Raw genomic sequence first — 27,315 nt, forward strand, 5'->3', positions numbered from 1 at the left:
TCTTCTTCACTGGTAAACCCTCTGAAAGATCTTTTTCTCAGACATTCAGCTGGCCTATGTGCAACTTATTAAAACTTTTCCATATCCTTATTAAATGAGATTTCACCTTCTGTCCAAGTGTATGAATAACCATTATTACAAATCAACTGGTTTATTTACTGATGATAAACAATTCTCTCAAATTAATTTTATTATCTACATGATTTTCCTAGGTCTTTTTACTTGTGCTATGAAGCAAAGCATCAAAAGAAATATAAATTGAAATAAGATAAAGATATTTGTGCTTGGCCAGCTTGAATAACAAACTCTAGTAATAATGTTGGAGAAGGCAATGGCACCCCACTCCAGTACTCTTGCCTGGAGAATCCCATGGATGGAGGAGCCTGGTAGGCTGCAGTCCATGGGGTCGCCAAGAGTTGGACACGACTGAGCGACTTCCCTTTCACTTTTCACTTTCATGCATTGGAGAAGGAAATGGCAACCCACTCCAGTATTCTTGCCTAGAGAATCCCAGGGACCGGGGAGCCTGGTGGGCTCCGTCTATGGGGTTGCACAGAGTCGGACATGACTGAAGCGACTTAGCAGCAGCAGCAGCAGCAGTAATAATGTAATTAAAAATGTCAGAAGAAATGGCTTCAAGAATGGGAAACTGCATAAGATAGCTAAGAAAAAATGATGAGAAAATATTAACCATCAAAATAGTACTTAGTACTGTGCATTAATGTCGGCAGGTGTATTTGAGTGATAAGCATTTAGATATCTATAACAAGAAATCTAATTTTCTCAAGAACAATATATTTTACTTTTAATATCAAAGTGAACATTAAACATATAGTTAAATTTTAATATGAAACTCAAAAACTGAATTTTTTTGCACACACATCTACACAAATAAAAAATTATCAGACAGAATGTCTCAAAGTTCAAGAAGTGTGATAGCTGATACTCTGAAAACCAAAATCATTTTACTGACATAAAACATGAGTCAGAGTAATGGATCCTTGACCTTGAGAATGAGAAATGAGCTCTACAAGTCACGTATGTAGGGTCACATTCCAGTCACCACTCGACAACTCTAATGAATTTTGCGTTTCTCTGGCCAGAAACAAATATGTCTTACATAGTGAACCATGCTAATTCCAGTTTGAGAATAAGTTATGACATGGTAGGTTATGCTGCTGCTGCTGCTAAGTCACTTCAGTCATGTCTGACTCTGTGTGACCCCATAGATGGCAGCCCGCCAGGCTCCTCTATCCCTGGGATTCCCCAGGCGAGAATACTGGAGTGGGTTGCCATTTCCTTCTTCTGGTAGGTTATATTGCATTCCAAATACTCAAAGTAGTCTTAGGTCCTGTGTTTGACATTTTGCACCAAAAGATCGGAAAACATGTCCTGTCCCAGTCTATACTTAAGGTGCAGCATGCACAAATTCCTGTGCACAGAGCCGGCCAGAAGCAGAGAGAGAACGTAAGAAATGAAGAGGTCTGTCCTCCCTTAATTCCCAGTTCTGTGCCTCTCTCACTCCCTCCATTTTGTATTATTGCATATTTTCCCCAATACAAACATAATTTGTGTTCATTATATAAACTTTTTAAAATACAAAAATATATCATGAAAACACAATAAAAATTAACCACAAGCTAGGCAATGGCACCCCACTCCAGTACTCTTGCCTGGAAAATCCCATGGATGGAGGAACCTGGTAGGCTGCGGTCCATGGGGTCTCGAAGAGTCGGACACGACTGAGCAACTTCACTTTCACTTTTCATTTTTATGCATTGGAGAAGGAAATGGCACCCCACTCCAGTGTTCTCGCCTAGAGAATCCCAGGGACAGGGGACCCTGGTGGGCTGCCGTCTATGGGGTCGCACAGAGTCGGACACGACTGAAGCGACTTAGCAGCAGCAGTAGCAGCAGCAGCAGCAGACATCCCCGCAATCAGTGTTAATATTTTAGGCTATACCTTCATATTGTACTTTTCCTGCACAATTTTGTGATTGGAAATGTATCTTTGTGGGCCTAAATATTGCATGTATTGAATTACTTCCACAGGATAAATACTCGGAAAAATGATTATCCATGGAAAGAGTATGTATGAGGAGTGACATTTTAGTGGTAGATTTTGTCTTTTGGCAAATACGTGGCAGCCTCCTTCACCACAGCAAATGTTCCAGTCCTACTTATATGAATAATACAGAAAGTCTCCCTTTCATGAATGCATTCTACTATCCATTTTGTTTTACTCTTTATATAAGTAATTTAATAATTTTTATCATGAATTTTATATTCACTGAAGTATTTTGATTTTCTTATTTGTCTGATTGTTGCATGGGAGTTATGACTCAGGAGCTTAAAGTTTGGCTGAAAGAACAAATTTAAATCAACACATTAGAATTTACTGACCTTGGTTTTTCATGACAGACAAGTCAGTCAGTTAATGACTAAAATGTGCTTTTGACATATAGAGGAATGTTTTTAGAGTATAGATATAAATATGCCAGCAATGAATTATGATTATAGTCAAAACTAAGTTTAATCTTTTTTATCTTGATCTTTAAGGTTCTACTCAATGTGGTCCTTGTTTCCATTTCTTTATCTGTTTTTAGGATTTTTCATCACGTTATAAAATATGATGTTTTTTGAGAGAATATGGGCTTTATTCTCTGATTTCAACATCTCACCAGAATACATTTGCTCTGTCATCTTGTCAATTTCTTATTTTCGTCAAAACTCTAATAATGCTTCACTGAGTTCTTGTAATAGTTCAATAACAAATAGGTGTTTCGTGTGAAATACACAGCAAGGTGACTAGCACTAAAGAACACACTCAGGAATATTATTTTCCTTCTCTTTGATATGATGTACACTCAGCCAAAGTGAAATTGTATGGCTTCTGTGCTTTTTCCAACCTCCCTCCCCACGGAATTTGCTCATGTAGTTCTCTCTGCTTTGCAGGGTACTGTACCTCTTTTCATAATTGAGAACGTCTTACCTAAGGGTTTCAAATCAAAACATCTTCATAAGATACTTGCTCACTTTGCCTTTATTAAAAACTAATGTAATTTTTCCGAAATGCCAACACAATGCTTTATCTGTACCTCCCTTGTGGCCATTATTTCTTGTTTCCTTCCATTATAATTATTTAAATACATAGAATGACAAGCTATAAATTGTTTTAAATCATGAGTTTTAGAGTATGAGAGGTATGGCTTTATTCCATTGTTACTAATTTATTGCATGTCTATGAAAGGAGTTTTCAACCTCATGCCTCAGTTACCTCTTCTTTAACCTAGTAAACATTTGTGAGATTTATGTAAGTGTATCAGAGAAGGCAATGGCACCCCACTCCAGTACTCTTGCCTGGAAAATCCCATGGATGGAGGAGCCTGGTAGGCTGCAGTCCATGGAGTTGCGAAGAGTCGGACACGACTGAGCGACTTCCCTTTCACTTTTCACTTTCATGCACTGGAGAAGGAAATGGCAACCCACTCCAGTGTTCTTGCCTGGAGAATCCCAGGGGCAAGGGAACCTTGTGGGCTGCCGTTTCTGGGGTCGCACAGAGTTGGACACGACTGAAGTGACTTAGCAGCAGCATCTTGATACAGCTAAATAACAGTGATTATGATGGTGATGAGCTTTGTGAGAGCAAGTTCTGTTTTATGCAACTTGGAAACATCCGCAGAAGTGAATAATATGTATGTATGTGTGGAATACAATGATAGGAACCAGGTAGCACGATGCTGTCCTGCTGCCCTGGGCTCCGCTGTGTTCTCTTGGACACTTGGTAACATCACGGCCTTTGATATGTTTTCTTTTGCCAGTGTGTCGAGAGTTGTTACATATTTCCTGTAGCTGTTTGAAAAAAATAATTATCACAGTGTCATCATGCTCTACACCCCTACTCCTCCCCCGTGTTTTATGTTTTGGACGCAGTAAGATATTTTTGTATATCTCTTAACTACTGGCTACAGCCAGAGTTGTAGCTACAGCCTGGGCCAGGGTTTCTCCTCGCACGTGCTGAGACCTTTATCTTGGTGGGAATTCTGGAACCAGAGGGGCTAGAGCTGGAGTCTAGTGTATGTTGGAGCCCCTCCTGGGGCATGCTTAAGGCTGCTGCCTTGGTAGAGGGCTTGGAGCTGGAGCTGGGTGTGGGCTGGTGGGTGTTCTGGGTCAGCCTTGGCAGGCAGGCTAACAACGTTCCAGACACTTTTCTATCTGCTGCTTCTGTGCTGTCATTCAAGAAGTCAGTTCGTATGTCCACGAGTGCTAAGTCCTTTCAGTTGTGTCCGACACTGTGGAACCCCATGGACTGTAGCTTGCCAGGCTCCTCTGTTCATGGGATTCTCCAGGCAAGAATACTGGAGCGGGTTGCCATGCCCTCCTCCAGGGGATCTTCCCAACCCAGGGATCCAACCCGCGTTTCTTCCATCTCCTGCATTGGTAGGCAGCATCTTTACCACTAGCGCCACCTGGGAAGCCCAAGTAAGTTCATACATACACCCTTTAAGAAAGGAGTCTTATTTTATTATAGCCTTCTGATTTTCCTGGTCATAGGCTTCACGTGTTTTCAAAACCAGTTAAGTGGTTCATTTTCCAGGTGCCAATCTCCAGTGCTGGGGTGCTCAGACTGGGGTTCAAATTCCTCACTTTTTAGGGAGCTCTTCTAGGTTTTGAAATACCCTCCCTCTTTTGGGTTGCCCGCTGAAGGTTGGGTTCTTTTTTCTCCCTCCTACAATCTCAGTGTGATTTTCTCTGTATCGTTTACTGTAGAAGAGCTGTTCTGCTAGTCTTCAGGACATTCTCAGGGAGAGTTGATCTATATGTAGCTGTAGTTTGGGTGTGTCTGTGGGAGGAGGTGAGCTCAGGGTCTTCCTACTCTGCCATCTTGAGCCCGCCTCGTTGAAAATGCCTTTGAATACATCTCTGGGTTTTGTTCTTACAGATGCTATTGTTTAGAAATAATTCAGTCTGAGAAAGCAGAACCACATGGACACTTTGAGTCAAATTCCTCTTTTTCTACCCTCATCCATGCTTTCATCTTCTATGTTCTTCATGAAATTGTTTCTCCTCCTGCTCTCAAACTACACAGCTGACTATGTCTATATGCATGTGTTTTATTTAGCCTGGATATTATCTTGTGATCAGCACACTCCAGTGATAACTGGAAAGAGGGATGGTAGACAAACACAAACACAGTTCTTCCACTGTTCTTCATTGCCTAAATATATTTTTAATAAAGAAAATAAAATGAATTTGACTACTATTCTCTGTAATAGAGTGCTTATGCTTGGTCGGTCAGTCATGTCCAGCTCTTTTTAACCCCATGGACCGAGAGCTTCACTCCTCTGTCCATGGGGATTCTCCAGGCAAGAATACTGTGAGTGGGTTGCCATGCCCTCCTCCAAGGGATCTTCCTAACCCAGGGATCGAACCCTGGTCTCCTGCATTGCAGGTGGATTCTTTACCATCTAAGTAACCAGGGAAGCCCACTAGAGTGGTGGTGGGTAACAAGATCATCTTTTCTCTTGTATTGGTAAATGATCTTATGTACACTAATCTATTTTTTAATGATTTTATTTATTTATTTTTGGCTGCACTGAGTCTTCACTGCTGCATGTGGGCTTTCTCTAGTGCAGTGAGTGGGGACTACTCTCTAGTTACCATGTGTTGGCTTCTCATTGCAGTGGATTTACATGCAGGCCTCAGTAGTTGCAGCTCCTGGGCTCTAGAGCACAGGCTCGATAGTTGCTGCACATAGGCTTAGTTGCTCCTCGGCATGTGCGATCGTCCTTCATCAGGGATCAAACCCATGTGTCCTACCCTGGCAGGTGGATTCTTTACCGCTGAGCCACCGGGGAAGCCCTGCACTGATTTATATTTAAGAATGTTCTTGGTACCTAAGGGAAACAAGCTGTCATTATATGAATGGGTTTATGGGCGAGTTAACAGTTTCTTTGTAAGTTCCCGAATGTCAACATTTCTAAAATAAGAAATGAGAAAATTTCTGCATGGGATGCTAAGGCTTCTTCTGGTCCTAGCATTTAATTGACCCTCCCTTTAATGCTTTGAAGGGTGACTAATAAGCAACATGTTTAAGCCAGAAATTCAAAACATTTCTCTCTTTTACCAATCTAAAAAGGAGAAAAAAAATAATGAGCTGTCAGGGTAGAGTCCTTGCAGTCTCTGACAACATGTTGAATTTCTCCTGAAACCTGATATTAGTTTTACTATGAGACTTTAAGATTTTTACTAAGGTTGGGAATTAGGAGAAGAGAAGAGGTCAGTCATTCTTGCTGTTTTTGTGTTAAGTGACAGAAAATCATCCCATAGGTAAGAAGCTATAGATACTTTTTATTATTTTTCACTGCAGTGAGTAATTATCATTGACAAAAGGCTAGCAAGGGCACTGATTTGACGAGCACTCCTATTTCCAAAACCAGTAGAGACTTAATCATTTAAAAAAAAGGTTTATATAATTTACATATGAGCAATTGAACCAGATTTTACTATAAAAAATGTTACAAGCTTCCAAGTCAGGTAAGTGCGGGTTTTCTCTGAGTTCTTGCCTAGGTACTTTCAAAGATCATCTAGAATTCCTAATTATTATTCATGAATCTTTGCTGGAGCTACTCCAATTAATGAATGTTTTAACATATATTTGGGCATCTCTTGAGGTGTAGGGAGCCACAAACCAAAGCATCTCATTCCATTTTGGGCAATTTTACAGTTATGTTCGTCCAGATATTTATAGGTATAATTTAGGAGTTGGGTATCCTCTTTTTTACCTTCCTGACATCTATAAGGATTATTTAAGTTTGCTTTATAAGGGGATGCGTTTTATTAATAGTAGTGAGTACCGTTGTCAGTATCAGAAGTAACCAGTGTTCTAACACAGACACATATTTACGGGGTTGTTGTCATGTAATGATGAACAGCACCTTTGCAGAAGCCATTAAAAACTTGTAATTATATAGAACACAAGCCGTGGGCTGGATGAATCAAGGGTCCTCTTATTCCACCCACATCAGCTACTGTGGGAATTCTGGACATTTACTGGTACCTTTTTCTTCTTCATTAGCCTCTTTCAGTTTTTCAAGAAGATAATTTACTTTCCCTGCAATATAAAAGATTGGTTATTTTGCAAAATATGTGGTCTATACAGCTCAGTTGTTTTTGGTCTGTAAGCAGCTTTCTCATGACTACTTATTTCTGAATGAAATAAGTAAGTATTTATCTCATGAATCTTATTTCTGACTTGATTTCAGTCATTTATTCCATGGATTATTAATATAAAGGGAAAGGTAATAATTCTGAGCATACGTTTATACTAAGTTTCCTGCTATTCACTCCATATATTACTCCACAATGATGCAGTGAGGGAGTCATTTTTCATGCCTTTTATAGATCAGGGAAAAGAAGCCGAGTGGCTTTAAATAAGTTGACTCAGGGTGATGTAGTCAATAAGTAACACAACTGACTTTAGAAACGAAGGTTGACCTCAGAGCCCATCCTTTCCATTATACCCTCCTGCCCTCCGATTATACATGCAAAAATGAGGAGTTTAGAAACTAGTATCTTGCTCCGTGAATATGTTGGAATTGTGATGGACTCCACAAATTCCCTTCTCTTCTCCCTAGCTGGATTTTAAACCAGTTGATAAATAGAGACTAGAGACTGACAGATGGCTATCAAAAGGTCAGCTGTGTAGTTGATGAAAGCTGGGAGAATGGAACTTTGATGCGTGGCCAAATGAGCTAGGCCAGTTTCCTCTTCTGAATTTTAGACCTTCTCATCGAGCAACTGATGTAAGTATAAACCTCAGACAACTTCCGTAGTGTCTGACCCCATATTACATGGCAGAAGATAGGGGAACAAACCAAAATAGATAAAAAATTTGTTGAACTAAGCATTCCTCACTCCTTTTCTTCCAAACTTGCAATTTGTATAGCCCAGATAAACTAGGAGCATATTCCGTTGAAGTCTCTCCACATGGGACTTCTGTATATGCAATTTTATAATTCATATAGTGTTGGCAAATATAGGGAACAATGAAAAGGATTCATATAGTATTAACAAACACAGGAAACAATGAAAAGGAGTACTTAACCCCGTCTTGTCATGAATTCGGAATATTTTTTACTTTAAAAGTTCATATTTATAATTGACAACAATAAAAATAAAGACTATTAGTATTTTATTACCAAGAGTAAGGTAATAAGTTTATAAAACACTTACATAATTTGATGTGCAAAAATTAAAATTAGGAAGGAAAGTGAATTGAGAAACTAGTAATAGAAGGGGAAATCAAAAGAATTATTAGGATTGAAAAAAGCTGAAATGACAGCAGCATTTTTAAAAGAGTGTAGGGTACTGAAAGCAGAGAGACATAATAAACAGCATAATTAAATTCTAAATGTCCTTATCATTATAAAGATAATTAGGTGCTGTATTAGTCATGAGTAAACTCTGTAAGCATGTGTGCACTGATGTGCTTTGAATTCTTAAAGATGCATTTACAGAGGAATATGGAAAAAGCATTTTGTGAAACAGATGTGTTTTTGTATCTGCAATGCCAAGCAAGATTATTTCAGGACTTGTTGTCATATATTAATTATAAACATTTTATATTTCACTGAGTGAAATGGGAGTTCATTGAATGAAGGGTTTTACAAAAAGATGTCATATTAGATGGATTTCACTTTAAACTCATCTGCCTCATGTCTGTTCACTCTCAATTCCAAACCTACCCCCACGCTCAGTCACTGCAATAGTAGAGAGACCTATTAGAAGCCTTGCAGCTGTGGAGATCTGAGAAGTCATAGTTAGATTCTGGATATATTTTGAAAGTGGACTGAATGTGGGTAATGAGAAAAAGGGGTCAAGATTTTGGTCTCCAAGATTTCCCCATCAACTGATATGGGAAAATGATGAGTGAATTTGATCCGTTAGCAAATGTCAGAAGGTTCACTTGAGAATATTGGTTCAGTTTGAACATGATTCTTTTAGACCAAGTGGAAATATGAAGAAGACAGATATATAATATAAATGCCTGGAGTTAGGGAGAGATATCTGGCCTGGAGATATGCTGATCTAGTGGTATCAGATGTAGATAAGGTTTAAAACCATGAGGAATTATGAGGTCACCAAGGGAAGGCGATAAAGATAAAAAAGAGAAGAATCCAAAGACTGAGTCATGGGCTTTCCAAAGTGGACAGGTCAAGAGAAGGGAGGACTGAGAAGGAGGGTCTAGTGAAGTTGGAGAAGAGCCGTAGAAGTGTTGTGCACTGGAGGCCGAGTGAGGGAAGTGCATCAAGGAGGAAGTGGCAAGCAATTGTGTCAAAAGTCCCTGATAGACCAAATAAGATGAGGACTAGGAGCTGACTACTGACTTTGGCATTGAAGAGCCACTGGTGACTCTGATAGTCTTAGCGGAGGTATAGAACAGCAAGCAAGCAACAACAAAACCTGTTGTGGAAGATTTAAGAAGAGTTGAAAGTGAAAGTGAAAGTGAAGTCGCTCAGTCGTGTCCAGACTCTTTGCGACGCCATGGACTGTAGCCTACCAGGATCCTCAGTCCATGGGATTTTCCAGGCAAGAATACTGGAGTGGGTTGCCATTTCCTTCTCCAGGGGATCTTCCTGACCCAGGGATCGAACCTGGGTCTCCTGCACTGTAGGCAGACGCTTTACCATCTGAGCTACAAGGGAAGAGTTAGAGACAATAACTACTAACCCTACTTTTGTGGAATTTTGCAATGAAAAGAAGCAATTAAATATGGAAAACAGGAGTCAAGAGGTTGCTTCTCCTCCCCACAATTTTTAGGGATTAAAACAGTATGCTTGTATGGTGATGGGGGTTAGCAACTAGGGGTGAGGTGGGGTGTGGAGAGAGCCTGGCTTTGACTCAGTAAGGAGAAAGCATGGGAAAGTTATTGGTCTGAAGTAGGTGACTAATGGAAACTATTTCATAAGTAAAGGAGATAGGCTTTGGTGGGAATGCAGTTAGTTTGTCTTGAGTATCAGGCAGCAAATCAGAATACATGGGTACAGATGCCAGGGGGTGGATGGGAGCTGTGGAATTTTTCTTCAGCCTTCTCAGGGAAACAGGAAGCAAAACCATCAGCTGAGAGTGAGCTCTGGGGAGGCGGTGCTGGAAGACAGATTTTAAAGTGAGGGAATAAAATACGGTATAGTCTTCCAGGAGAGTGAAAATATATATTGACTGCTGGTCAGCATTAAGGACCCATTTGAGGCTATTGTTATAAACTTTAGGGCGATCAGCCTACAGGTTGACACATTTTAAGCTCCAGTTGTGTTTTAAACTGTCCAGTCTATGCCTGGAGTTGGTGTGATATGAACATGAACACATACGCACACAAATCATATTTAAAAATAAATCTCCTCACAGTCAAAAGAATATTTTTAATAATATTCATGGCCCATATTCCAGCTCTATCTGAGATGGTATTTTTAAACATAACAATACACAGGCTTTGATACCATGTTTCTAAAACAGTTGCTAATATTTTTCTTTCTTTTATCTTTTTCCCTATAGGCATTGAATATGATTTTAAAGCAAAAAATAAAATACAAAGAATACTATACCCCAGTCAACATAACCGACATGTAAGAATTGAAATTTATTTTAGAGATCAATTCCATTCCCCTCATTACAGATAGGGAAACTAAAGCCCAGCAAGAGGGATTGGCCCAGAGGTCTTAAGATTCCATACAACTCTACCCATAGAATTTCCTCATCAAACTTTACCTTATTTGTTTTCTTTAGTGCCATCTCACAGATCAGAATCTGCCTTTTGTAATAATACAACCAGGGAATATTACAGGCTTGGATTTTGTTAGTTACATAGGAACAAGCTAGTAGGCACTTTCATTATCAATATTCTTCTTTTTTTTTTTTTTGTCATTTGGCTTTTGCTGTCTTCTTCTTCTTCTTCTTTTTTTTTTTTTACTTTACAATACTTTATTGGTTTTGCCATACATCAACATGAATTTCATAAGTTCCCACTCCTGAACGCACCCCCCCCCACCTCTCTTCTAATGAGGTGGATGAAACTGGAGCTGATTATACAGAGTGAAGTAAGCCAGAAAGAAAAACACCAATACAGTATACTAACATATATATATGGAATTTAGAAAGATGGTATCAATATTCTTCTGCAGAACAGGTGTGTAGAAAAAAGGTCTATGCTAATTCCCAGCAGATGCTTAACCTCTCTTCTCCTACATATGCAACAGCTCAGCTGAAGCAGAAGTAAACTATCCCTGCATAATATCTCTCATATTATTTTTAGGAAAATGGCATTACTGTTGCCTAGTTACCTCTTTAAGTTCTTAATTGTCTCTTCATAATGCGAGTTTCATAAGCTATAGCAACCTCATGGAAAATCCGGAATCACAGGTGATTACCACTTTCATTAACTTTCTCATTTCCATTTGGAGTTAAAGTCTAGGTACCTGAATTCTTGTCCTATTTCTGCCATGGTTTTGTAACATTGGTTAAGTACCAAACCTTGGGTCACTAATTTTTTTTAACATATTAATAGAATAAAGTGAGCTTGATCAGCGGTTAAGGTATTTTTAAGGTAGCAGCATCCTGGTTGTGTGAGAAATGAAAATGAATTTTTTAAAAAAAATTTTGAATCAGAGATATGATGGCTCAGTTGACCACCCTTTGAAGACCTTCCAACCTTCTCAGGTTTCTTTCAGACAGCTGCACAGAGCTCAAGTTCTCCAAGAATCATGATTTAAACCTGTTAGAGGATCTAATGTCTCTTATGGTTCTCTAATTTTATAAACATATGATGTTATGCTACGTGTGTTTGTGTGTGTGATGAAAAGGTTCAGGCAAGAGATGCACCTTTAGTTTGCCAAGACCCTTATATATATACCCTAGACCAGCAGTCCCCAATCTTTTTGGCACCAGGGACCGGTTTCATGGAAGGCAGTTTATCCATGGTCCATGTGGAGGGGTATAGTTTGGGGATGATCTAAGCACATTACATTTGTTGTGCAATTTATTTCTACTATTATTTTACTTCAGATTATCCACTTCAGATAGTAGATACTATTCTACTTCAGATTATCAGGCTGGGGTTCTGCAAATGCGCTTCTCCAACCCCACATTCGTCTCCTTATCTCTCAGCAAGCCTTTGTCCTGCTTCCACACTTCTCTCGTTATTTCCCGTGCTTGAAGTAACTTTATGATCTCCTTAGTCTATCCAAGTCATTTATATTTTTTAAGGTCAGCCTAAATCCTATTAATACCTGAAGATATTCAGTTCAAACTTATTATGACCATCCTAAAAAACCCCCCAAAACCTCTGGTTTTTGTCTCCCTAAAATAATGTTTAATGTTTTATCATATTGATAAAACAATCAGGAAATCTAAATACCCTTCTCTAAAAACTTGTAAGTGCTGGGCAAGAAAGAATAATGAAGAAACCTAGCTTTAAGTCTGTTCTGTGACTTTCAATCTGCATGTCTCCTAAAAACCCTTTACAAAACATGCACTGTGTCTTGATTTGCTCATTTATGAAATAAATAGATATACCCTAAGTCTCTTTCAGTTTATAATTGATAAACTGATATTTAAAGGCATTTAATACAATATACATAAGCTGTACTCTACTATTATAAATCAATCTCTACTATTATAAAATAGACTCTATTTTGTTACATGTTTGTCTGGTGGTCATTAAATTTCTCAACCTCAGACCCTTATAAAAGTACTCACATTTCAGAATCAAAATAATAGATAAATTACAGGATAGTAATTCCATTTTTGTAACTGTATAAGACCAATTTTATTCAGATGAGCCATTAAAATATGGGGTCACCTACTAAATAGGTAGGACTTCCCTGTAGCTCAAATGGTAAAGAATATGCCTGTAATGTAGGAGACCAAGGTTTGACCCCTGGGTTGGGAAGTTCCTCTGGAGAAGGGAATGGCAATCCACTCCAGTATTCTTGCCTGGAGAATTCTATGGACAGAGAAGTCTGGCAGGCTACAGTCCATGGGATCACAAAGAGTTGGACACGGCTGAGCTACTAAGACACACACACACACAAAATAGGTTCTGATACTAATTCCAATGTGAGTGATGGGGGAGGTTTCCCATTCCAGCAAGCAATTCTTGGGACACCAGCTAGATATCCTACAAATCAACTGAATTTTGACAGTTTATCCAAAGATATAATCAAATTTTATGGTTACAAACTCAGTCCTACAAGACTGCTCCCCCTCTCCCTCGCAGTTCACATGCTTGTCAAAAGCCAAAGTGGTCCAGGTTCAATGCATGAGACAGGGAGCTCAGGGTGCCCTGGGATGACCCTGAGGGATGGGATGGGGAGGGAGGTGGGGAGGGAGGTTCAAGATGGGGGACACAACCCATGGCTGATTCATGTCAATGTATGGCAAAACCCCCTATAATATTGTAATTAGTCTTCAATTAAAATAAATAAATAAATTAAAAAAAAGCCAAAGTTGCTACCTACACTTTTGACAAACTGGCTATAAATCAGAGTTTCCCATGAGCTTCTCCTTCCTAGGGTTTGATCAGTTTTTTAGATAGGCTTACAGAAGTCTGGAAAACATTTTACTTACTAGATCACTGGTTTATTAGAAAAGATTGTAACTCAGGAATAGCCAGATAGAAGACATGCATAGAGCAAGGTTTGTGGGAAGGGACACAGAGCTTCCGTGCCTTCTCCAGGTGTGCCAGTCTCACCAAATTTCTTGTGTACACCAACCCAGAAGCTCTCAGAAACCTGTCCTTTTGGGTTTTCAGTGGAGGCTTCATTACACAGCTCTGGGCCACTGGTGATTGAATTCCATTTCTAGCAGATGTCAGGATATCAGGTCTGCAGTTTCAGCCTTCTAATCACATGTTTGTCCATAGATGCTTTCCATAAAGCACCTAATTAACACAATAAAGGACACCTTTAGGCCCCTCCCCACACTTGGGAAACCCAAAGGGTTTTAGGAGCTCTATGCCAAAAATGGGGATGAAGACCATCTATATATTTTTTATAATAAGTCACAACATCACACCTATATAATTTATTAATTGAATAAGCTAGGAAGCTTTTATTGGGACAAAAAAGCTTACTAAGTACAAGGCACTGTGACAAATATTGATAGATTGGGATGGGGATATGGACAGAGAAATGAATTAAAAGCTTAGGTATCTACCTTCCAGGAGAAAATTGTCTAATGAGAGAGCATACAGATAAAGGGATTACTATAATTATAAGCAAGCTGCTGCTGCCACTGTTGAGTTGCTTCAGTCCTGTCCGACTCTGTGCGACCCAGAGATGGCAGCCCACCAGGCTCCCCATCCCTGGGATTCTCCAGGCAAGAACCCTGGAGTGGGTTTCCATTTCCTTCTCCAGTGCATGAAAGTGAAAAGTGAAAGTGAAGTCTCAGCAGAGTCTGACTCCTAGCGACCCCATGGACTGCAGCCCACCAGGCTCCTCCGTCCATGGGATTTGCCAGGCAAGAGTACTGGAGTGGGTTACCATTGCCTTCTCCAATTATAAGAAACTGTTAATTGCTACCTCTTACTGAATACTTATATGAACTAGGACTTATGCCAGGAACTAACATATGAATGCTAATTAACATGAACAAAACTATTTTTTCCAAGATTCCAAGGTTATTATTCTATTTTGCAGAAGAAAAAAAAAATGAGATCAGAAATCTTAATCTCTCCAAAGTCACATAGCTACAGTGATGAGAATGTACTATTCATTACATCTTATTAGGTATCTTTTGAGGCTTGGAAACATTTCTGTAGAAATGCTTATTTAAAAGAAATAATTATTTCTAAATGGAGGTGTCAGAAAATTGCCTTTGAAAGTAGCTTTAGTGTTGAGTCTTGTAAGAAGAATAGACTCCTTTAACTTGGTGGGTGGACAAGTCATTTGAAACACAGAGAACAGATTGAGCAAAATCCCAGAGGCAAAGAAGTAGAGGTTGTGTTCAGGGAATGCTGGTGATTAGGCGTGGTGACAGGAAGAGTAGGGACTGAGCAAAGGAAAAGATGCAGCTTTTGAGGTTGGCTGGACAGGGTATTAGAAGAAAGTGTTACTTACCTGGGGCAGATGTAATTGGAAAATCTAGCCATTCTACGTTTTTCAAAGATGACAGCTCAGTCAGCTTGTATACCAGTGGATAGGAGCTACCTACCTGCTTAGTTTTTAATGCAATTTACTGAAAGTTGTATCTTCCTACACACTTTCTCATAACTAATTTGACCTATACCAGATAGTAGTTTTACAGCAACTGTAGTCAACATGAAAAGCTCTTTTTTTTCATGATAATTTTCTACTCTTTTTCTGGTCTACTGAGTTTCTAAGCAATTTTTTTGTTCTTTGTTCCTCCTTGCAAAAGTTGTGCTCTTCTCTTCGTGGACTTGAAAAGGGTGTGTGGGTTGCCAAAAGGCAAATACAATGAAGGTAAGTTTCGAGGTTGGTTTCAGGTACTCCTACCTTTTTTATTCAGTATATGGAGGAGAACCTCCAGAGTCTGTGGGGTGTGAAAATTTAACACGAACTTGTAGGATTGCATTCATATGATTAATTATTGTGCATCTTATTGAGTTTTATCCAGTAAAGCCAATCTATGGATAACAGGGTTTGTTGAAGAAGAGTGCAATATTTATCGCAGGTTCTTGGCAAGGATGATGGGCAGCTAAAACTCAAAAGACTCCAACTCCCTGACGGATTTCAGGGAAGGATGTTTAAAGGCATAGTGACACAGAGAGTCACAGGGTACATGATCAGCTCACGCATAATTCTCTGATAGGTGGATGGTGAAGTAATTAATAAGAAGAAATTGTGAATCAATGAAAACTCATATGAATAAAAACAAGCTCTTGTATAACATTAATGGCAATGAGAATGTTAGAAGGAACTGATATTGGAGTTATTCTGTGTGCCAAGTACTGTGTATAAGTCCTTTGTGTGGGATTGTTGATTGCTCCCAGCAACTCTGTGAGACCAAGAGTACTATCAGTTACAGATTAGGTAAATGAGAATTAGACATGTGAAGTAACATTTTGTGATCTAGCTCCTTTTGCCCTCTCAGAGTCATGAACTTGAACACGAAACCAGGTCTGTCTTTTGAAGAGACAGAGCTCTGGAACATTCATGGATAGTGGTGTGATCCTAAAAACCAGTAACAAAATTTCCATAGACTGTAGAAATCAAAATTAGATGCATTTTGGGAAGAAGTGTTGTTAGTCTTCAGACATATCTTACATGATAAATCATCAAAATCGTGTGTATAGACAAATAAATGATGGGAGAGGATAAAGTTAACTTACTAGGAAACTCTAAGTTGATTTTGCTTTAATTCTACAATTCTATAGATGTTCTTATTTTTATAAAAAGTGAATAATTACATTTTTCTCATTTAGATCCACCTGTGGTATTAAAGGCCATGTCCTTTCTATCCTATGCTATGAAAATTTCAGGTAGGGTTTTTGTATCAAAGAGTTTTCATTTATAATGAAGAAATTGACATCCAGATGCTAAACCTGTCTCCTTGTTGGCAAGGTTTAGGCTTTCAAGGTTTTCCTGCTCTAGGACCACATGGCCACAAGCCTGACTTATTAGAGAAAGAAGACCTCTTTCCTCCTCTCTGATGCCTAATGGAAACAATCCTCTGTACATTATACCTATTTTTGTATATTTCTTAGTGTAAAGTCAGAGCATTTACTAGCTTGTTTTTTCTTGGGGATAAGAAGCAAGTATTGCCATATTTGACATTTTATGCTTTGTTTTTAAGTTATTTATTTATTTGACTGTGCCGGGTCTTAGCTGTGGCACATGGAATCTTTAGTTGTGGCATGGGAACTTTCGGTTATGTCATGTGGGATCTATTCCCCTCACCAGGGATCGAACCCCGGCCACCTGCATTGGGAGAGTGGAGTTTTAGCCACTGGACCACCAAGGAAATCCCTGTTTTGTTTTAAGTCACTTTATTGAGGTATGATTGAGATACACAATGTTCTGCTTAGTGTTAACAACGTAATGAATTTGGAGATAAGTATACACTTTTGAAATCACTGCAATCAGTGCCATAAACATATCCAGCACTTCCAAAATTATTCTCTGGCCCTATTAATTAAGGGGTCCCCAGTGGCTCAGATGGTGAAAAATCTGCCTGCAATGTGGGAGATCCAGGTTCAGTCCCGGGGTCAGGATGATCCCCTGGAGTAGGGAATGGCTACCCACTCCAGTATTCTTGCCTAGAGAATTCCATGGACAGAGAAGTCTGGTGGGCTACAGTCCATGGGATTATAAAGAGACAGACATGACTGAGTGACTATCACTTCACCTATTAATTAATTAATTAATTCTTTCATGATAAATGGAATGTTGGTCACTAGGGGATAGGGGCAAGGAAGCATGCAAAGGTGCTAGTCAAAGTGCTAGTCACCCATTATGCAAGACGATTAAGTTCTGATGATCAATGGTATAGTTAATAATATTGTGTTGTATAACTAAAAGTTTTCTGGCAAGGTAGATAGATTTTATGTTGCTCTTGTTTGTTTGGTTTAATCAGTAGATTTGGTTACAGTTCCATTCTTCCAGTTACTCAGACCAAACTCCTTATAGTCCCCATGTTACTTTTCTCACTGTCCTCCACATGCTGCTGCTAAGTCACTGCAGTCGTGTCCGACTCTGTGCGACCCCATAGATGGCAGCCCACAAGGCTCCCCCGTCCCTGGGATTCTCCAGGCAAGAACGCTGGAGTGGGTTGCCATTTCCTTCTCCAATGCATGAAGGTGAAAAGAGAAAGTGAAGTTGCTTAGTCGTGTCTGACTCTTAGCGATCCCGTGGACTGTAGCCTACCAGGCTCCTCTGTCCACGGGATTTTCCAGGCAAGAGTACTGGAGTGGGGTGCCATTGCCTTCTCCAATACATCCTCCACATATGATTAGTTAATTCCTCTTGTGACTCTATCTTCAAAATGCATGCCTAATTTAACTGCTGCTTATCATCTTCACTGTTTCCACTCTGGTCAAAAGTACCATCCCCTTTCCCACTGGATTACTGTACTTGCCAACCAGTGTCCTCTATAGCCTTTACTCTGTTCTGCTACCCCTCACACACTCTCTTCTTGACAGAACAGCTACAACAGATTTTACAACTTTAATCAGATAAGGTCACTCCTCTTCCAGAAAACCTGCTAAAGGCTTCCTGTGTCATACAGACCTTACTTAAAATGACCTACAACACCAGTTACCAGCCCTATGATTTTATCTCCTACTAATTCCCCTGTTGAAAAAAATTTACACCATGTGAGAGGTGCATATTAGGTTTTACCTGGGGCTGCAGCCCAGCAGACAGCATTTCAGATGGCTCTGAGAAACTGCTCTGAGGAGGCGATGGGAGCAGCTAGGATATACAGAAGTTTTGCAACAAAGGGTAGGTAATCCTAATGTCAAAAGGTTGCCAGTTAAAGAAACCAGATATTTCCGGTCAAGGAATACAGCACTTTTCCATGTATGGGAAGATAAGTTCTCTCAGGGCTTACCAGCTTACCCTTGGCTGATGGCTGCAATTGCTGATGACTGTGACATCCTTTGTTCTCTGATATGGCAGGGAATATTCCATTTCTCACCCCATAGAGCACAGGGCCTCCTTGTAGTTCTCCTTACCTCTGGATTGTTATATTTGTGCTGGCTTCTGTCTGGAACACTATATTTCTCCAGATATGTGTATAGCTTCCTGCCTCACCTGCTTCAGAGCTTTGATCAAAGATCACTTTTTCAGTGGGACCCTGAGTAATCCTTCCCTGGACATCATGCGCATCATTGCACTTATTTTTCTCCACAGCGCATATCTGACATACTATAGTTTTTTTTTTTTTTTAATATTATGAGTTATTTTCTTCCATTATACTGTACCTGGCATGGGAGAAATAAGTTTTGCTTTGTTTAGTTTTTCTATTTTGATCACTGTCTTTAGTGCCTAGAACAGTGCCTGATAAATGGTAGGTTCTCAAAAATATTGCTGACGAAATGAACTACACAGTAATCTGTCTTTAAAATGTAAAACTGGAAGTTTGTGCAGTACTATATTTCCCTGGAGTGAACTGCAGCACCAATTTGAGCTCCTTAGACAGCAGTCTCTCCTTCTGTTACATGTGTCCTTCTGAAAATAGAATTAGCCAAGCCCAGGCAAACTGTATACGCATCCCTAATGTGAGGTAAAGCACGAATTGCCTGCCACACTAACGACTTGTAGGTCTTCCTGTCTTAATTAAAGCCAGATTACTAACTGTGTGGAGATTCTTATGATTCTTATGGGATGTTGGTCTAGATTTTCCCCTTAGTATGTTCAAAATTTCCTTTTTCTTTTAATGCCATTCTTATTCTCCTAGACATGGTAGATACTTAAATATCAAAGGAATACAGCTTATTTCATTTTATTAAAATTATCTGTTTTAAATTAATTCCAAATTCTTGAGGGAGAATGTAATTTAATCTTCATTGTCACAAACCAGAAGTTGCAGTTCCTGCTTACCATTTTTCCTTAAATAACAGCCTAGAAAAACCGAGTCTTAGCACCCAGCATTTCTATCTTGTGAATAAGAAAGCTAGCAGGTCTGTACAAGAATATATGTATTGGAGTGATTGTTTATTAGGACTTGTGTTCACTCATTCATTTATCATAGCATTGTAATGGTTCTTTTTGCAACAGGCATTGAGCTAGGTGAGAAAGTACAGGAAGAGAGACTGAAAAGAACATTATATACAAGGTAAGAAAAACCAAGATTGAGTCTGAATGGGGTGTATAATAGCAGTGTGACTTGGGCAACCCAAATTTTCTTTGAGTTTCCTATTTTTTATTAAGAAAATTATGGTGTTAATATATACTTTACAAACTTGGATTTTCTGAGCACTGGAAGAATTACTGAATTATAAAATAATTTGTAAAATGCTATATAAAGGTAAGTTCTTTTATTACCACATTATAACAAAACATTTTATATTTTTATATGAAATTAAATATTATTATAAAAACTTCATTATATAATAAGAAAGGAATATATAAGAAAGACAGAGAAGGGGAGAATGACTGTCAAGGTTCTTTTCTAAACACAAAAAAAGTCAGCAGGAGAAAAATATATAAATGTTTGTAGTAAAAAGCAACTGGGCTTCCCTGCTAGCTCAGAGGATAAAGAATCACCTGCAGTGCAGAAGACAGTGGAAACACCAATTCGATCCCTGGGTGGGGAAGATCCCCTGGAGAAGGAAATGGCAACCCAGTCCAGTATTCTGGATAAAGAAATGGCAACCCACTCCAGTATTCTTGCCTGGGGAATCCCATGGACGGAGGAGCCTGGTAGGCTACAGTCCATGGGGTTGCAAAGAATTGGACATGACTGAGCAACTTCGCTTTCTTTCTTTCCAGTATTCTTGCCTGTGAAATCCCATAGACAGAGGAGCCTGACAGGCTACAGTCCATAGGGTTGCAAAGAGAGGGACACGACTGAGTGACTAGGCACGAAAAGCAACTACCTGGCAAGGAAGCCGACTGCACGGCCTGTAGAATCCGATTGTCTGTGTTCAGATTTTCATTATGCATTTTCCTAGCTGCGTGACTTTTAGTGTTTGCTTAATCCTTTTGTTCCTCAATTTCCTCATTTATAAGCTTGAGATATTATTGGTCTTATATGGCTAGTATGAGGATTGAGATAAATGTTTTGCATACTAAGGTCTCATTAAATATTAGTTGTTATATTTCTTACTAATGTTGCTAATATTGTAAGTGGGGCAGCACACAAAATTCCTTTTGCCACAAGTGGATTTTCAGGAATGCCATGCAGAAATGTGAGTGGTCTCTTGGTATGATAAAGGAGAATGGAAAGTTGGCCATCTTTATTTTTCCTTTTTTTCTTTCTTTGTCTTCTGTATATTGATGGCTCCACTCTTCAAAGCTTAGATTGTCCAGGGCCCTTGCTTCAAACCCATCTGGTGCTCAGATCTTGGTTCTTTCCTTTTTTGAATGGCAATATGCAAGGAACAGGGTGTACAGGGAATAAACAAAATAAGTAACAAACTGACACAAGTCATATTAGTAATGATTTTTTTGTCCATTTTCAACAAGAGGTGATCAATGAATACAATGAATACAGAAGCAAGAAATATAAACTTTATCTGGATATTCAGATAACCTCCCAAACCAAAAAGCATGCTCTATAAATACAAATGACTCCTCCTCCTCATCTTCATCCTCAAGGCTTATAACATTTTATAGTTATTATATTTTAAAGTCACATTTACTTATTACTGAGTCTGACCCCAACAGTTTTATAAGTTAAATAAACATTGTTGTTTTTATTTTGCATGTAATTTTTGTGTACTTTTTTTATAAATTCTAGGCAGGTCTATAAGTATGTTATTTTAAAAAAAACAACTGTAGATAATCACACTTATCTATGATATTCAGATGGTGAGTAATCCATCTAGTCATCTGTCAGTCCATAAATATTTAGTAATTGTATATTATTTCCTACCTTTGTATATATTATTTCATATCTCAGTCCACAAAGACCCACTTTAGTTGGGCAGAGTCCTCTGTGTTCTCTAGTCTGTATCCTTCTTCCTTTTTTAAATCTCCTTAGCTTTTGTAAGACTCTGCTCTCCTTGTTTTCAGCCTCAGTCTGAAAATCTTTGCTGCAAGCTACTTGAAGGAGGTTTACATGGAGCTCAAAAAAGCATCTAAAATCTTTCAGGGTCCTTGCAGGACCTGTGAGTGAGTTAGGCAGGCAGATCGTAATATGACGAAGGGAATGATGAATGAAACTAAACCTCCTTAGAAGTGTGATGAATTGAAGAGAGACGGGAGAGGAGGCACCGGCAGTTCAGTTCCACTTGACCTTTGACAAGTGACATGAAGTTTCAGTTTTAACAAGTCCCCAATTTTTCAAGAGAAGTTGCAAATGAGGGTATTTGTCTAAATATTTCAATTTAGAATATTGGCAATACTTTCTAATCCTTGAAAAAAATACTGTGTAAGCCTAATAAAATGACCCTAACTTCAGATTTATTCTTTATCTATCAACCCGAAACCTCTGCTTTATATACTTCAGAAGTTTTTGAGGGACAATATAAAGAAAATGAAGGCTTGTTAATATTGACTGCCTTTTTTCAAGTGGCTAATGAGTTATGACAGCATAGTCTGTCTCTTTATTCTGTTTGACTAAAGACCTCTCGTTTCCACTAGGGGCAGGGTTGACAGTGGTGGTGGTGGTGTTTTAGTCACTAAGATGTGTTCAACTCTTGTGAACCCGTGAACTGTAGCCCCCCTCCTCCCGGCCCCCAGGCTCCTCTGTCCATGGGATTCTCCAGGCAAGAATACTGGAAGGGGTTGCCATTTCCTTCTCTAGGGCATCTTCCCAACCCAGCGATCAAAACCATGTGTCCTGCACTGTAGGCAGATTCTTTACCGCTAAGCCACCAGGGAGGGGCTTCCCTCATAACTCAGTTAGTAAAGAATATGCCTGCAAAGCAGGAGACCCAGGGTTGATTCCTGGGTGGGGAAGGTCCCCTGGAGAAGGAAATGGCAACCTACTTCAGTAATTTTGCCTGGAGAATCCCATGGACAAAGGGGCCTGGCAGGCTACAGTCCATGGGGTTGAAGTGTCGGACACGACTTAGCAACTAAACCACCACCAGCACCAAGCCACCAGGGAAGCCCAGGACTGAGAATAGGAAGGGTGAATTGAGAATAAAATTATCTCCTGCTGCTCATGAATAAGGTGTGTATTACTAGAATATTTGCTCGAGATGGGGGTCACCATATGTTCTAATAGTTTCCCAGGGACATACCCTGTTTATACTTGCTTTCCCACCCAGTGTAATAAATTAATAGTTCCTTTTTCATACTTAAAATTATGCCAGTTAGGAAAATTATGTGGTGACATCAGTGCTACTTAACACATATCATAGCTATTGACAAACCAAAATCACCTGAATGCAGAGACACAAGTTAATGATTTTTGGGTACTATAGGAGATGGGGTTTCTCAGGTGGCTCAGGGGTAAAGAATCCATCTGCAATGTAGGAGATCCAGGTTCGATCCCTGGGTCAGGAAGATCCTCTGGAGGAGGGAATGGCAACCTACTTCTGTATTCTTACCTGGAGAATCCCATACACAGAGGAGCCTGGTGGGCTATAGTCCCTGGGATTGCAAAGAGCTGGACACGACTGAAGCTACTTAGCACTATATGAAATAAAACAGTTGTAGTCTCTAGACTCAAAACCAGGTTAGCTGACTCTAAAATCAGAGTTCTTTCCATAATCCAAAATTTTATATTGAGCTTGAGGAAACTATTTTACAGATAGTGGAAATAAGGCTAAGAGAAAAATGTACTCAGGTACATCCCTTAGGAAGTAACAGAGCACAGATTTTAGCTAAGATCTTTTGAGGTCAAGGCTATGTACTTTCCTAGCTGTCTCCCTATTTGGAAACCCAAGATCAAGCATTACACTATACATGACAATTACTACACTCAAGGTACAATTTGATGATGCATATGTTAAGGAAATAGACTCATAGAATAGGACTAATAGTTGGGGAGACAAGACTAACTGGCATAAAAGACTCAGAACAACTCATGATTCTATATAATTAAGTGCCAAATTATTTTGTGAGGATAAAGAAGTTCAGAAGAGACTCCGTGTGGGCTGGTGTATTCAAGGAAGAGGTGGCAAAGCAATTGTGCCATGGAGAACTTGAGTGATGAATAGCAGGTGGAGAACATTTCCATGAGAGAAACAGAAGTATTTTTGGTTGTTTTTGTGAGGCAGATCAAGGAATATATTCTGACCCAAACTGAGAGCCTGTGCTGGGGAGTCAAGAGAAATCCGGTGGAAAAACTAAGTTGGGCCAGCTTTTGAGAATTTTTTTAATGCTTAATTTTGTTTTAGCCATACATATATATAACTTTACATAAATGCATAAATATGGTTATATACATGCCTTTGAATATATGGTCTTTTTTTCTTTTCCCCTTTTTGGGATTCCTTCTCTTCCTTTCTCTTATATAGCTTCATTAACCTGCCCACACCCATGTTAATAGCCTGGTAGGTAGTTTTGTGTGTATTTTAATAATATACACATATTCAAACAATCAGACAGATTTCAAGGTAGGATAAATTATAATTTAACATGTTGCTGAGTCTGAGTTTTGTTTCCACTGTTTTTTACCAAGATCAGTGATGCAATAAAGATTCTGACATTTAGGTCGTTATTTATGGCTTCTGTGTTTGTATGGGATATACTTTGAGGAGGTGGATTATTGGTTAAAATAGGCTCTCATACATCACAATTCCAAAGCAATATATGAAAGAAAGCTTTTCTCAACATCCCCTATAAAAATAGGTATCATGGCTCCTTTCCATTTTTGTTAATGTACAGAGCTTAAAAATATACCTAGTTATTTTAACTTAAATTTCCCTGACTGCTGGAGAAAATGTATTTCCCATTTAAAATTTTTTATGACTTTTTAGATTATGATATGAGAATGCAGTCTGTAAACACTCTACATTTTTCTTTTCTTTTCTTTTTTGTGTCTCTCTTTTCCTCTCTCTCTCTCTCTTTTAAATTTGTCAGTCTAGGTTTAATCAGGGAAGCAGAGTGAGAAATACTTTAAATATCACAGAATAGGGATTTATTTTAGAAATTTGAATTTACCCAACAATAGGAGATTTTAAGGAAAAAAGTGGTCCAAAAGGGGATGTTGGGTGACTCTGTAAAAGCCACTAACCAGCTCTTCTGTAGCACTGATATGGCAGACAATCAGGGAACATGGAGTGGGATGATGACGGCGCACTGCTGGAGCAGCCCATGGAGCAGCTGTTGCTTCAGTACCTGCTGGTGGCTTTGCTTTTCTGTAGGAAAATGAAAAAAGAGCTGGACACAGTGCCAACAACAACAAGGGCTGAGCGCACTTCTGTGTCATTCTTTCATTGCTTGTATACATAACGACATTCCAAGTGCAGTAGCTGCTGCTTTCCTCCAGCTTTCCTAGTCACACACTAATTCTCTCCTGATTAGCTTTAACCTGGAATCACAGAAGGAAGACCAGTTTGGAAAACTTAGTTGTAGCTTAGTGAGGTTGACACAAAAGGTGATGTTACAGTTTGTTCACAAAATACAAAGATACTACATGCTCTTATAAACTTCTGTTAAATGTTCACTGATTGTGAAAAGTCATTTAGATCATTCTATGTATACTTTGTAGTTGCGGCTCATGGACTTAGTTGCTCTGTAGCATGTGTGAATCTCCCTGGAAGAGGGATTGAACTTGTATCCCTTGCATTGCGAGACAGATTCTTAACCACTGGACCATCAGGAAAGCCGCTCTGTTTCCCTCTTGTTTTATTCTCTTCTCAATAAAAGAAGGTATTAAGATTGTTTTTACTTTTCCTGATTCATTCTCCCTTCCCTCATTAGACTTCTGTAACATTTTTACTTTCTCACTCTCAACTACCTGGGTTGGTTGAAAGAATTGATAACTAAGTGTAATTTGTTTTATAGTGTTTCTCTTCTTTAAAATATCTTTTCAGTTTCAGTTCAATTGCTCAGTCATGTCTGACTGTTTGCGACCCATGAATTGCAGCACACCAGGCCTCCCTGTCCATCACCAGCTCCAGGAGTTCACTCAAACTCACGTCCATCGAGTCGGTGATGCCATCCAGCCATCTCATCCTCCATTGTCCCCTTTTCCTCCTGCCCCCAATCCCTCCCAGCATCAGAATATTTTCCAATGAGTCAACTCTTCACATGAGGTGGCCCAAGTTTTGGAGTTTCAGCTTTAGCATCATTCCTTCCAAAAAGCACCCAGAACTGATCTTTAGAGTGGACTGGTTGGATCTCCTTGCAGTCCAAGGGACTCTCAAGAGTCTTCTCCAACACCACAGTTCAAAAGCATTAATTCTTCAGCACTCAGCTTTCTTCACATTCCAACTCTCACATCCATATATGACCACTGGAAAAACCATAGCCTTGACTAGACGGACCTTTGTTGGCAAAGTAATATCTCTGCTTTTGAATATGCTATTTAAGTTGGTCATACCTTTCCTTCCAAGGAGTAAGCGTCTTTTAATTTCATGGCTGCAGTCACCATCTGCAGTGATTTTAGTAGCTCTTATATTAAATATCCCTAGAAAATGCATTATTATTAACTTGAATGTAATTCAATAAATATATAAGCATGATACTGCTACTATATTTTTTACTCTTCTTTTATCTTGAGGTTTCTTTTCTGATTTATCTCTTTTTCCTCTCTTTCCTTCAGGGTTTAATCAAAGTATGTAAGTTAAATATATCACTCAATTTACTGCAAATCCTTAAATGTCCTCCTATACTTGATAATACATAATATCCTGTCTAGGTATGTCATTCTGGTTTGAAGTCATTTCATCATCAATCTGAAGGAACTATTCCAGCTTGCATCATTGCAGATTAGAAAGTCTGATGTCAGTCTATTTCCTGTTTTCGTTTCTTAATATTTTAATGATTCCAAGGTGACAAAATCTAATTTGGGGACTGGAAAATATAGTTAATAGCATTGACCAGCAACCTTTCCTGAATGGAAACATGCACATTCTTTTTTTATTGTGTAAAATGTGACATTTTTTTTCCCCAAATGTTCGACCATGGTTTTACAGTAAAACACGGCAAACTTGAAAGACTTGAAACTTCAAACATATAAAGCTTGTATAACCATTTGCTACTTATTCTTAAAGTAATTACAAAGGTGTACTCTTTCTTCTCCTATAAAGCTTGAAAAAATTAAAATTCTACATCCCTACTGAATTTGACACATCAGTTCAGTGACTCAGTCGTGTCCGACTCTGCGACCCCATGAATCGCAGCATGCCAGGCCTCCCTGTCCATCACCATCTCCCGGAGTCCACTCAGACTTACGTCCATCGAGTCCATGATGCCATCCAGCCATCTCATCCTGGGTCGTCCCCTTCTCCTCCTGCCCCCAATCCCTGCCAGAATCAGAGTCTTCTCCAATGAGTCTTCTCTTCTCATGATGTGGCCAAAGTACTGGAGCTTCAGCTTTAGCATCATTCCTTCCAAAGAAATCCCAGGGTTGATCTCCTTCAGAATGGACTGGTTGGATCTCCTTGCAGTCCAAGGGACTCTCAAGAGTCTTCTCCAACACCACAGTTCAAAAACATCAATTCTTCAGTGCTCAGCCTTCTTCACAGTCCAACTCTCACATCCATACGTGACCACAGGAAAAACCATAGCCTTGACT

General features: G+C 39.2%; 1 protein-coding gene across 1 annotated transcript in view; it reads left to right on the forward strand.

Annotated features, from left to right (window-relative positions):
* Nucleotides 1–27,315, forward strand: part of ANO3 (anoctamin 3) — a 444,144-nt gene that overhangs the window by 115,096 nt on the left and 301,733 nt on the right. Inside the window, 2 exon segments of the mRNA XM_068988751.1 lie at nt 15,402–15,456; nt 15,458–15,476. Of these exon segments, the coding sequence (XP_068844852.1) occupies nt 15,402–15,456; nt 15,458–15,476 (74 nt within the window).

This window comes from Capricornis sumatraensis, chromosome 16 (genome assembly GCF_032405125.1).
Source record: "Capricornis sumatraensis isolate serow.1 chromosome 16, serow.2, whole genome shotgun sequence".
NCBI classification, from domain to species: Eukaryota; Metazoa; Chordata; class Mammalia; order Artiodactyla; family Bovidae; genus Capricornis; species Capricornis sumatraensis.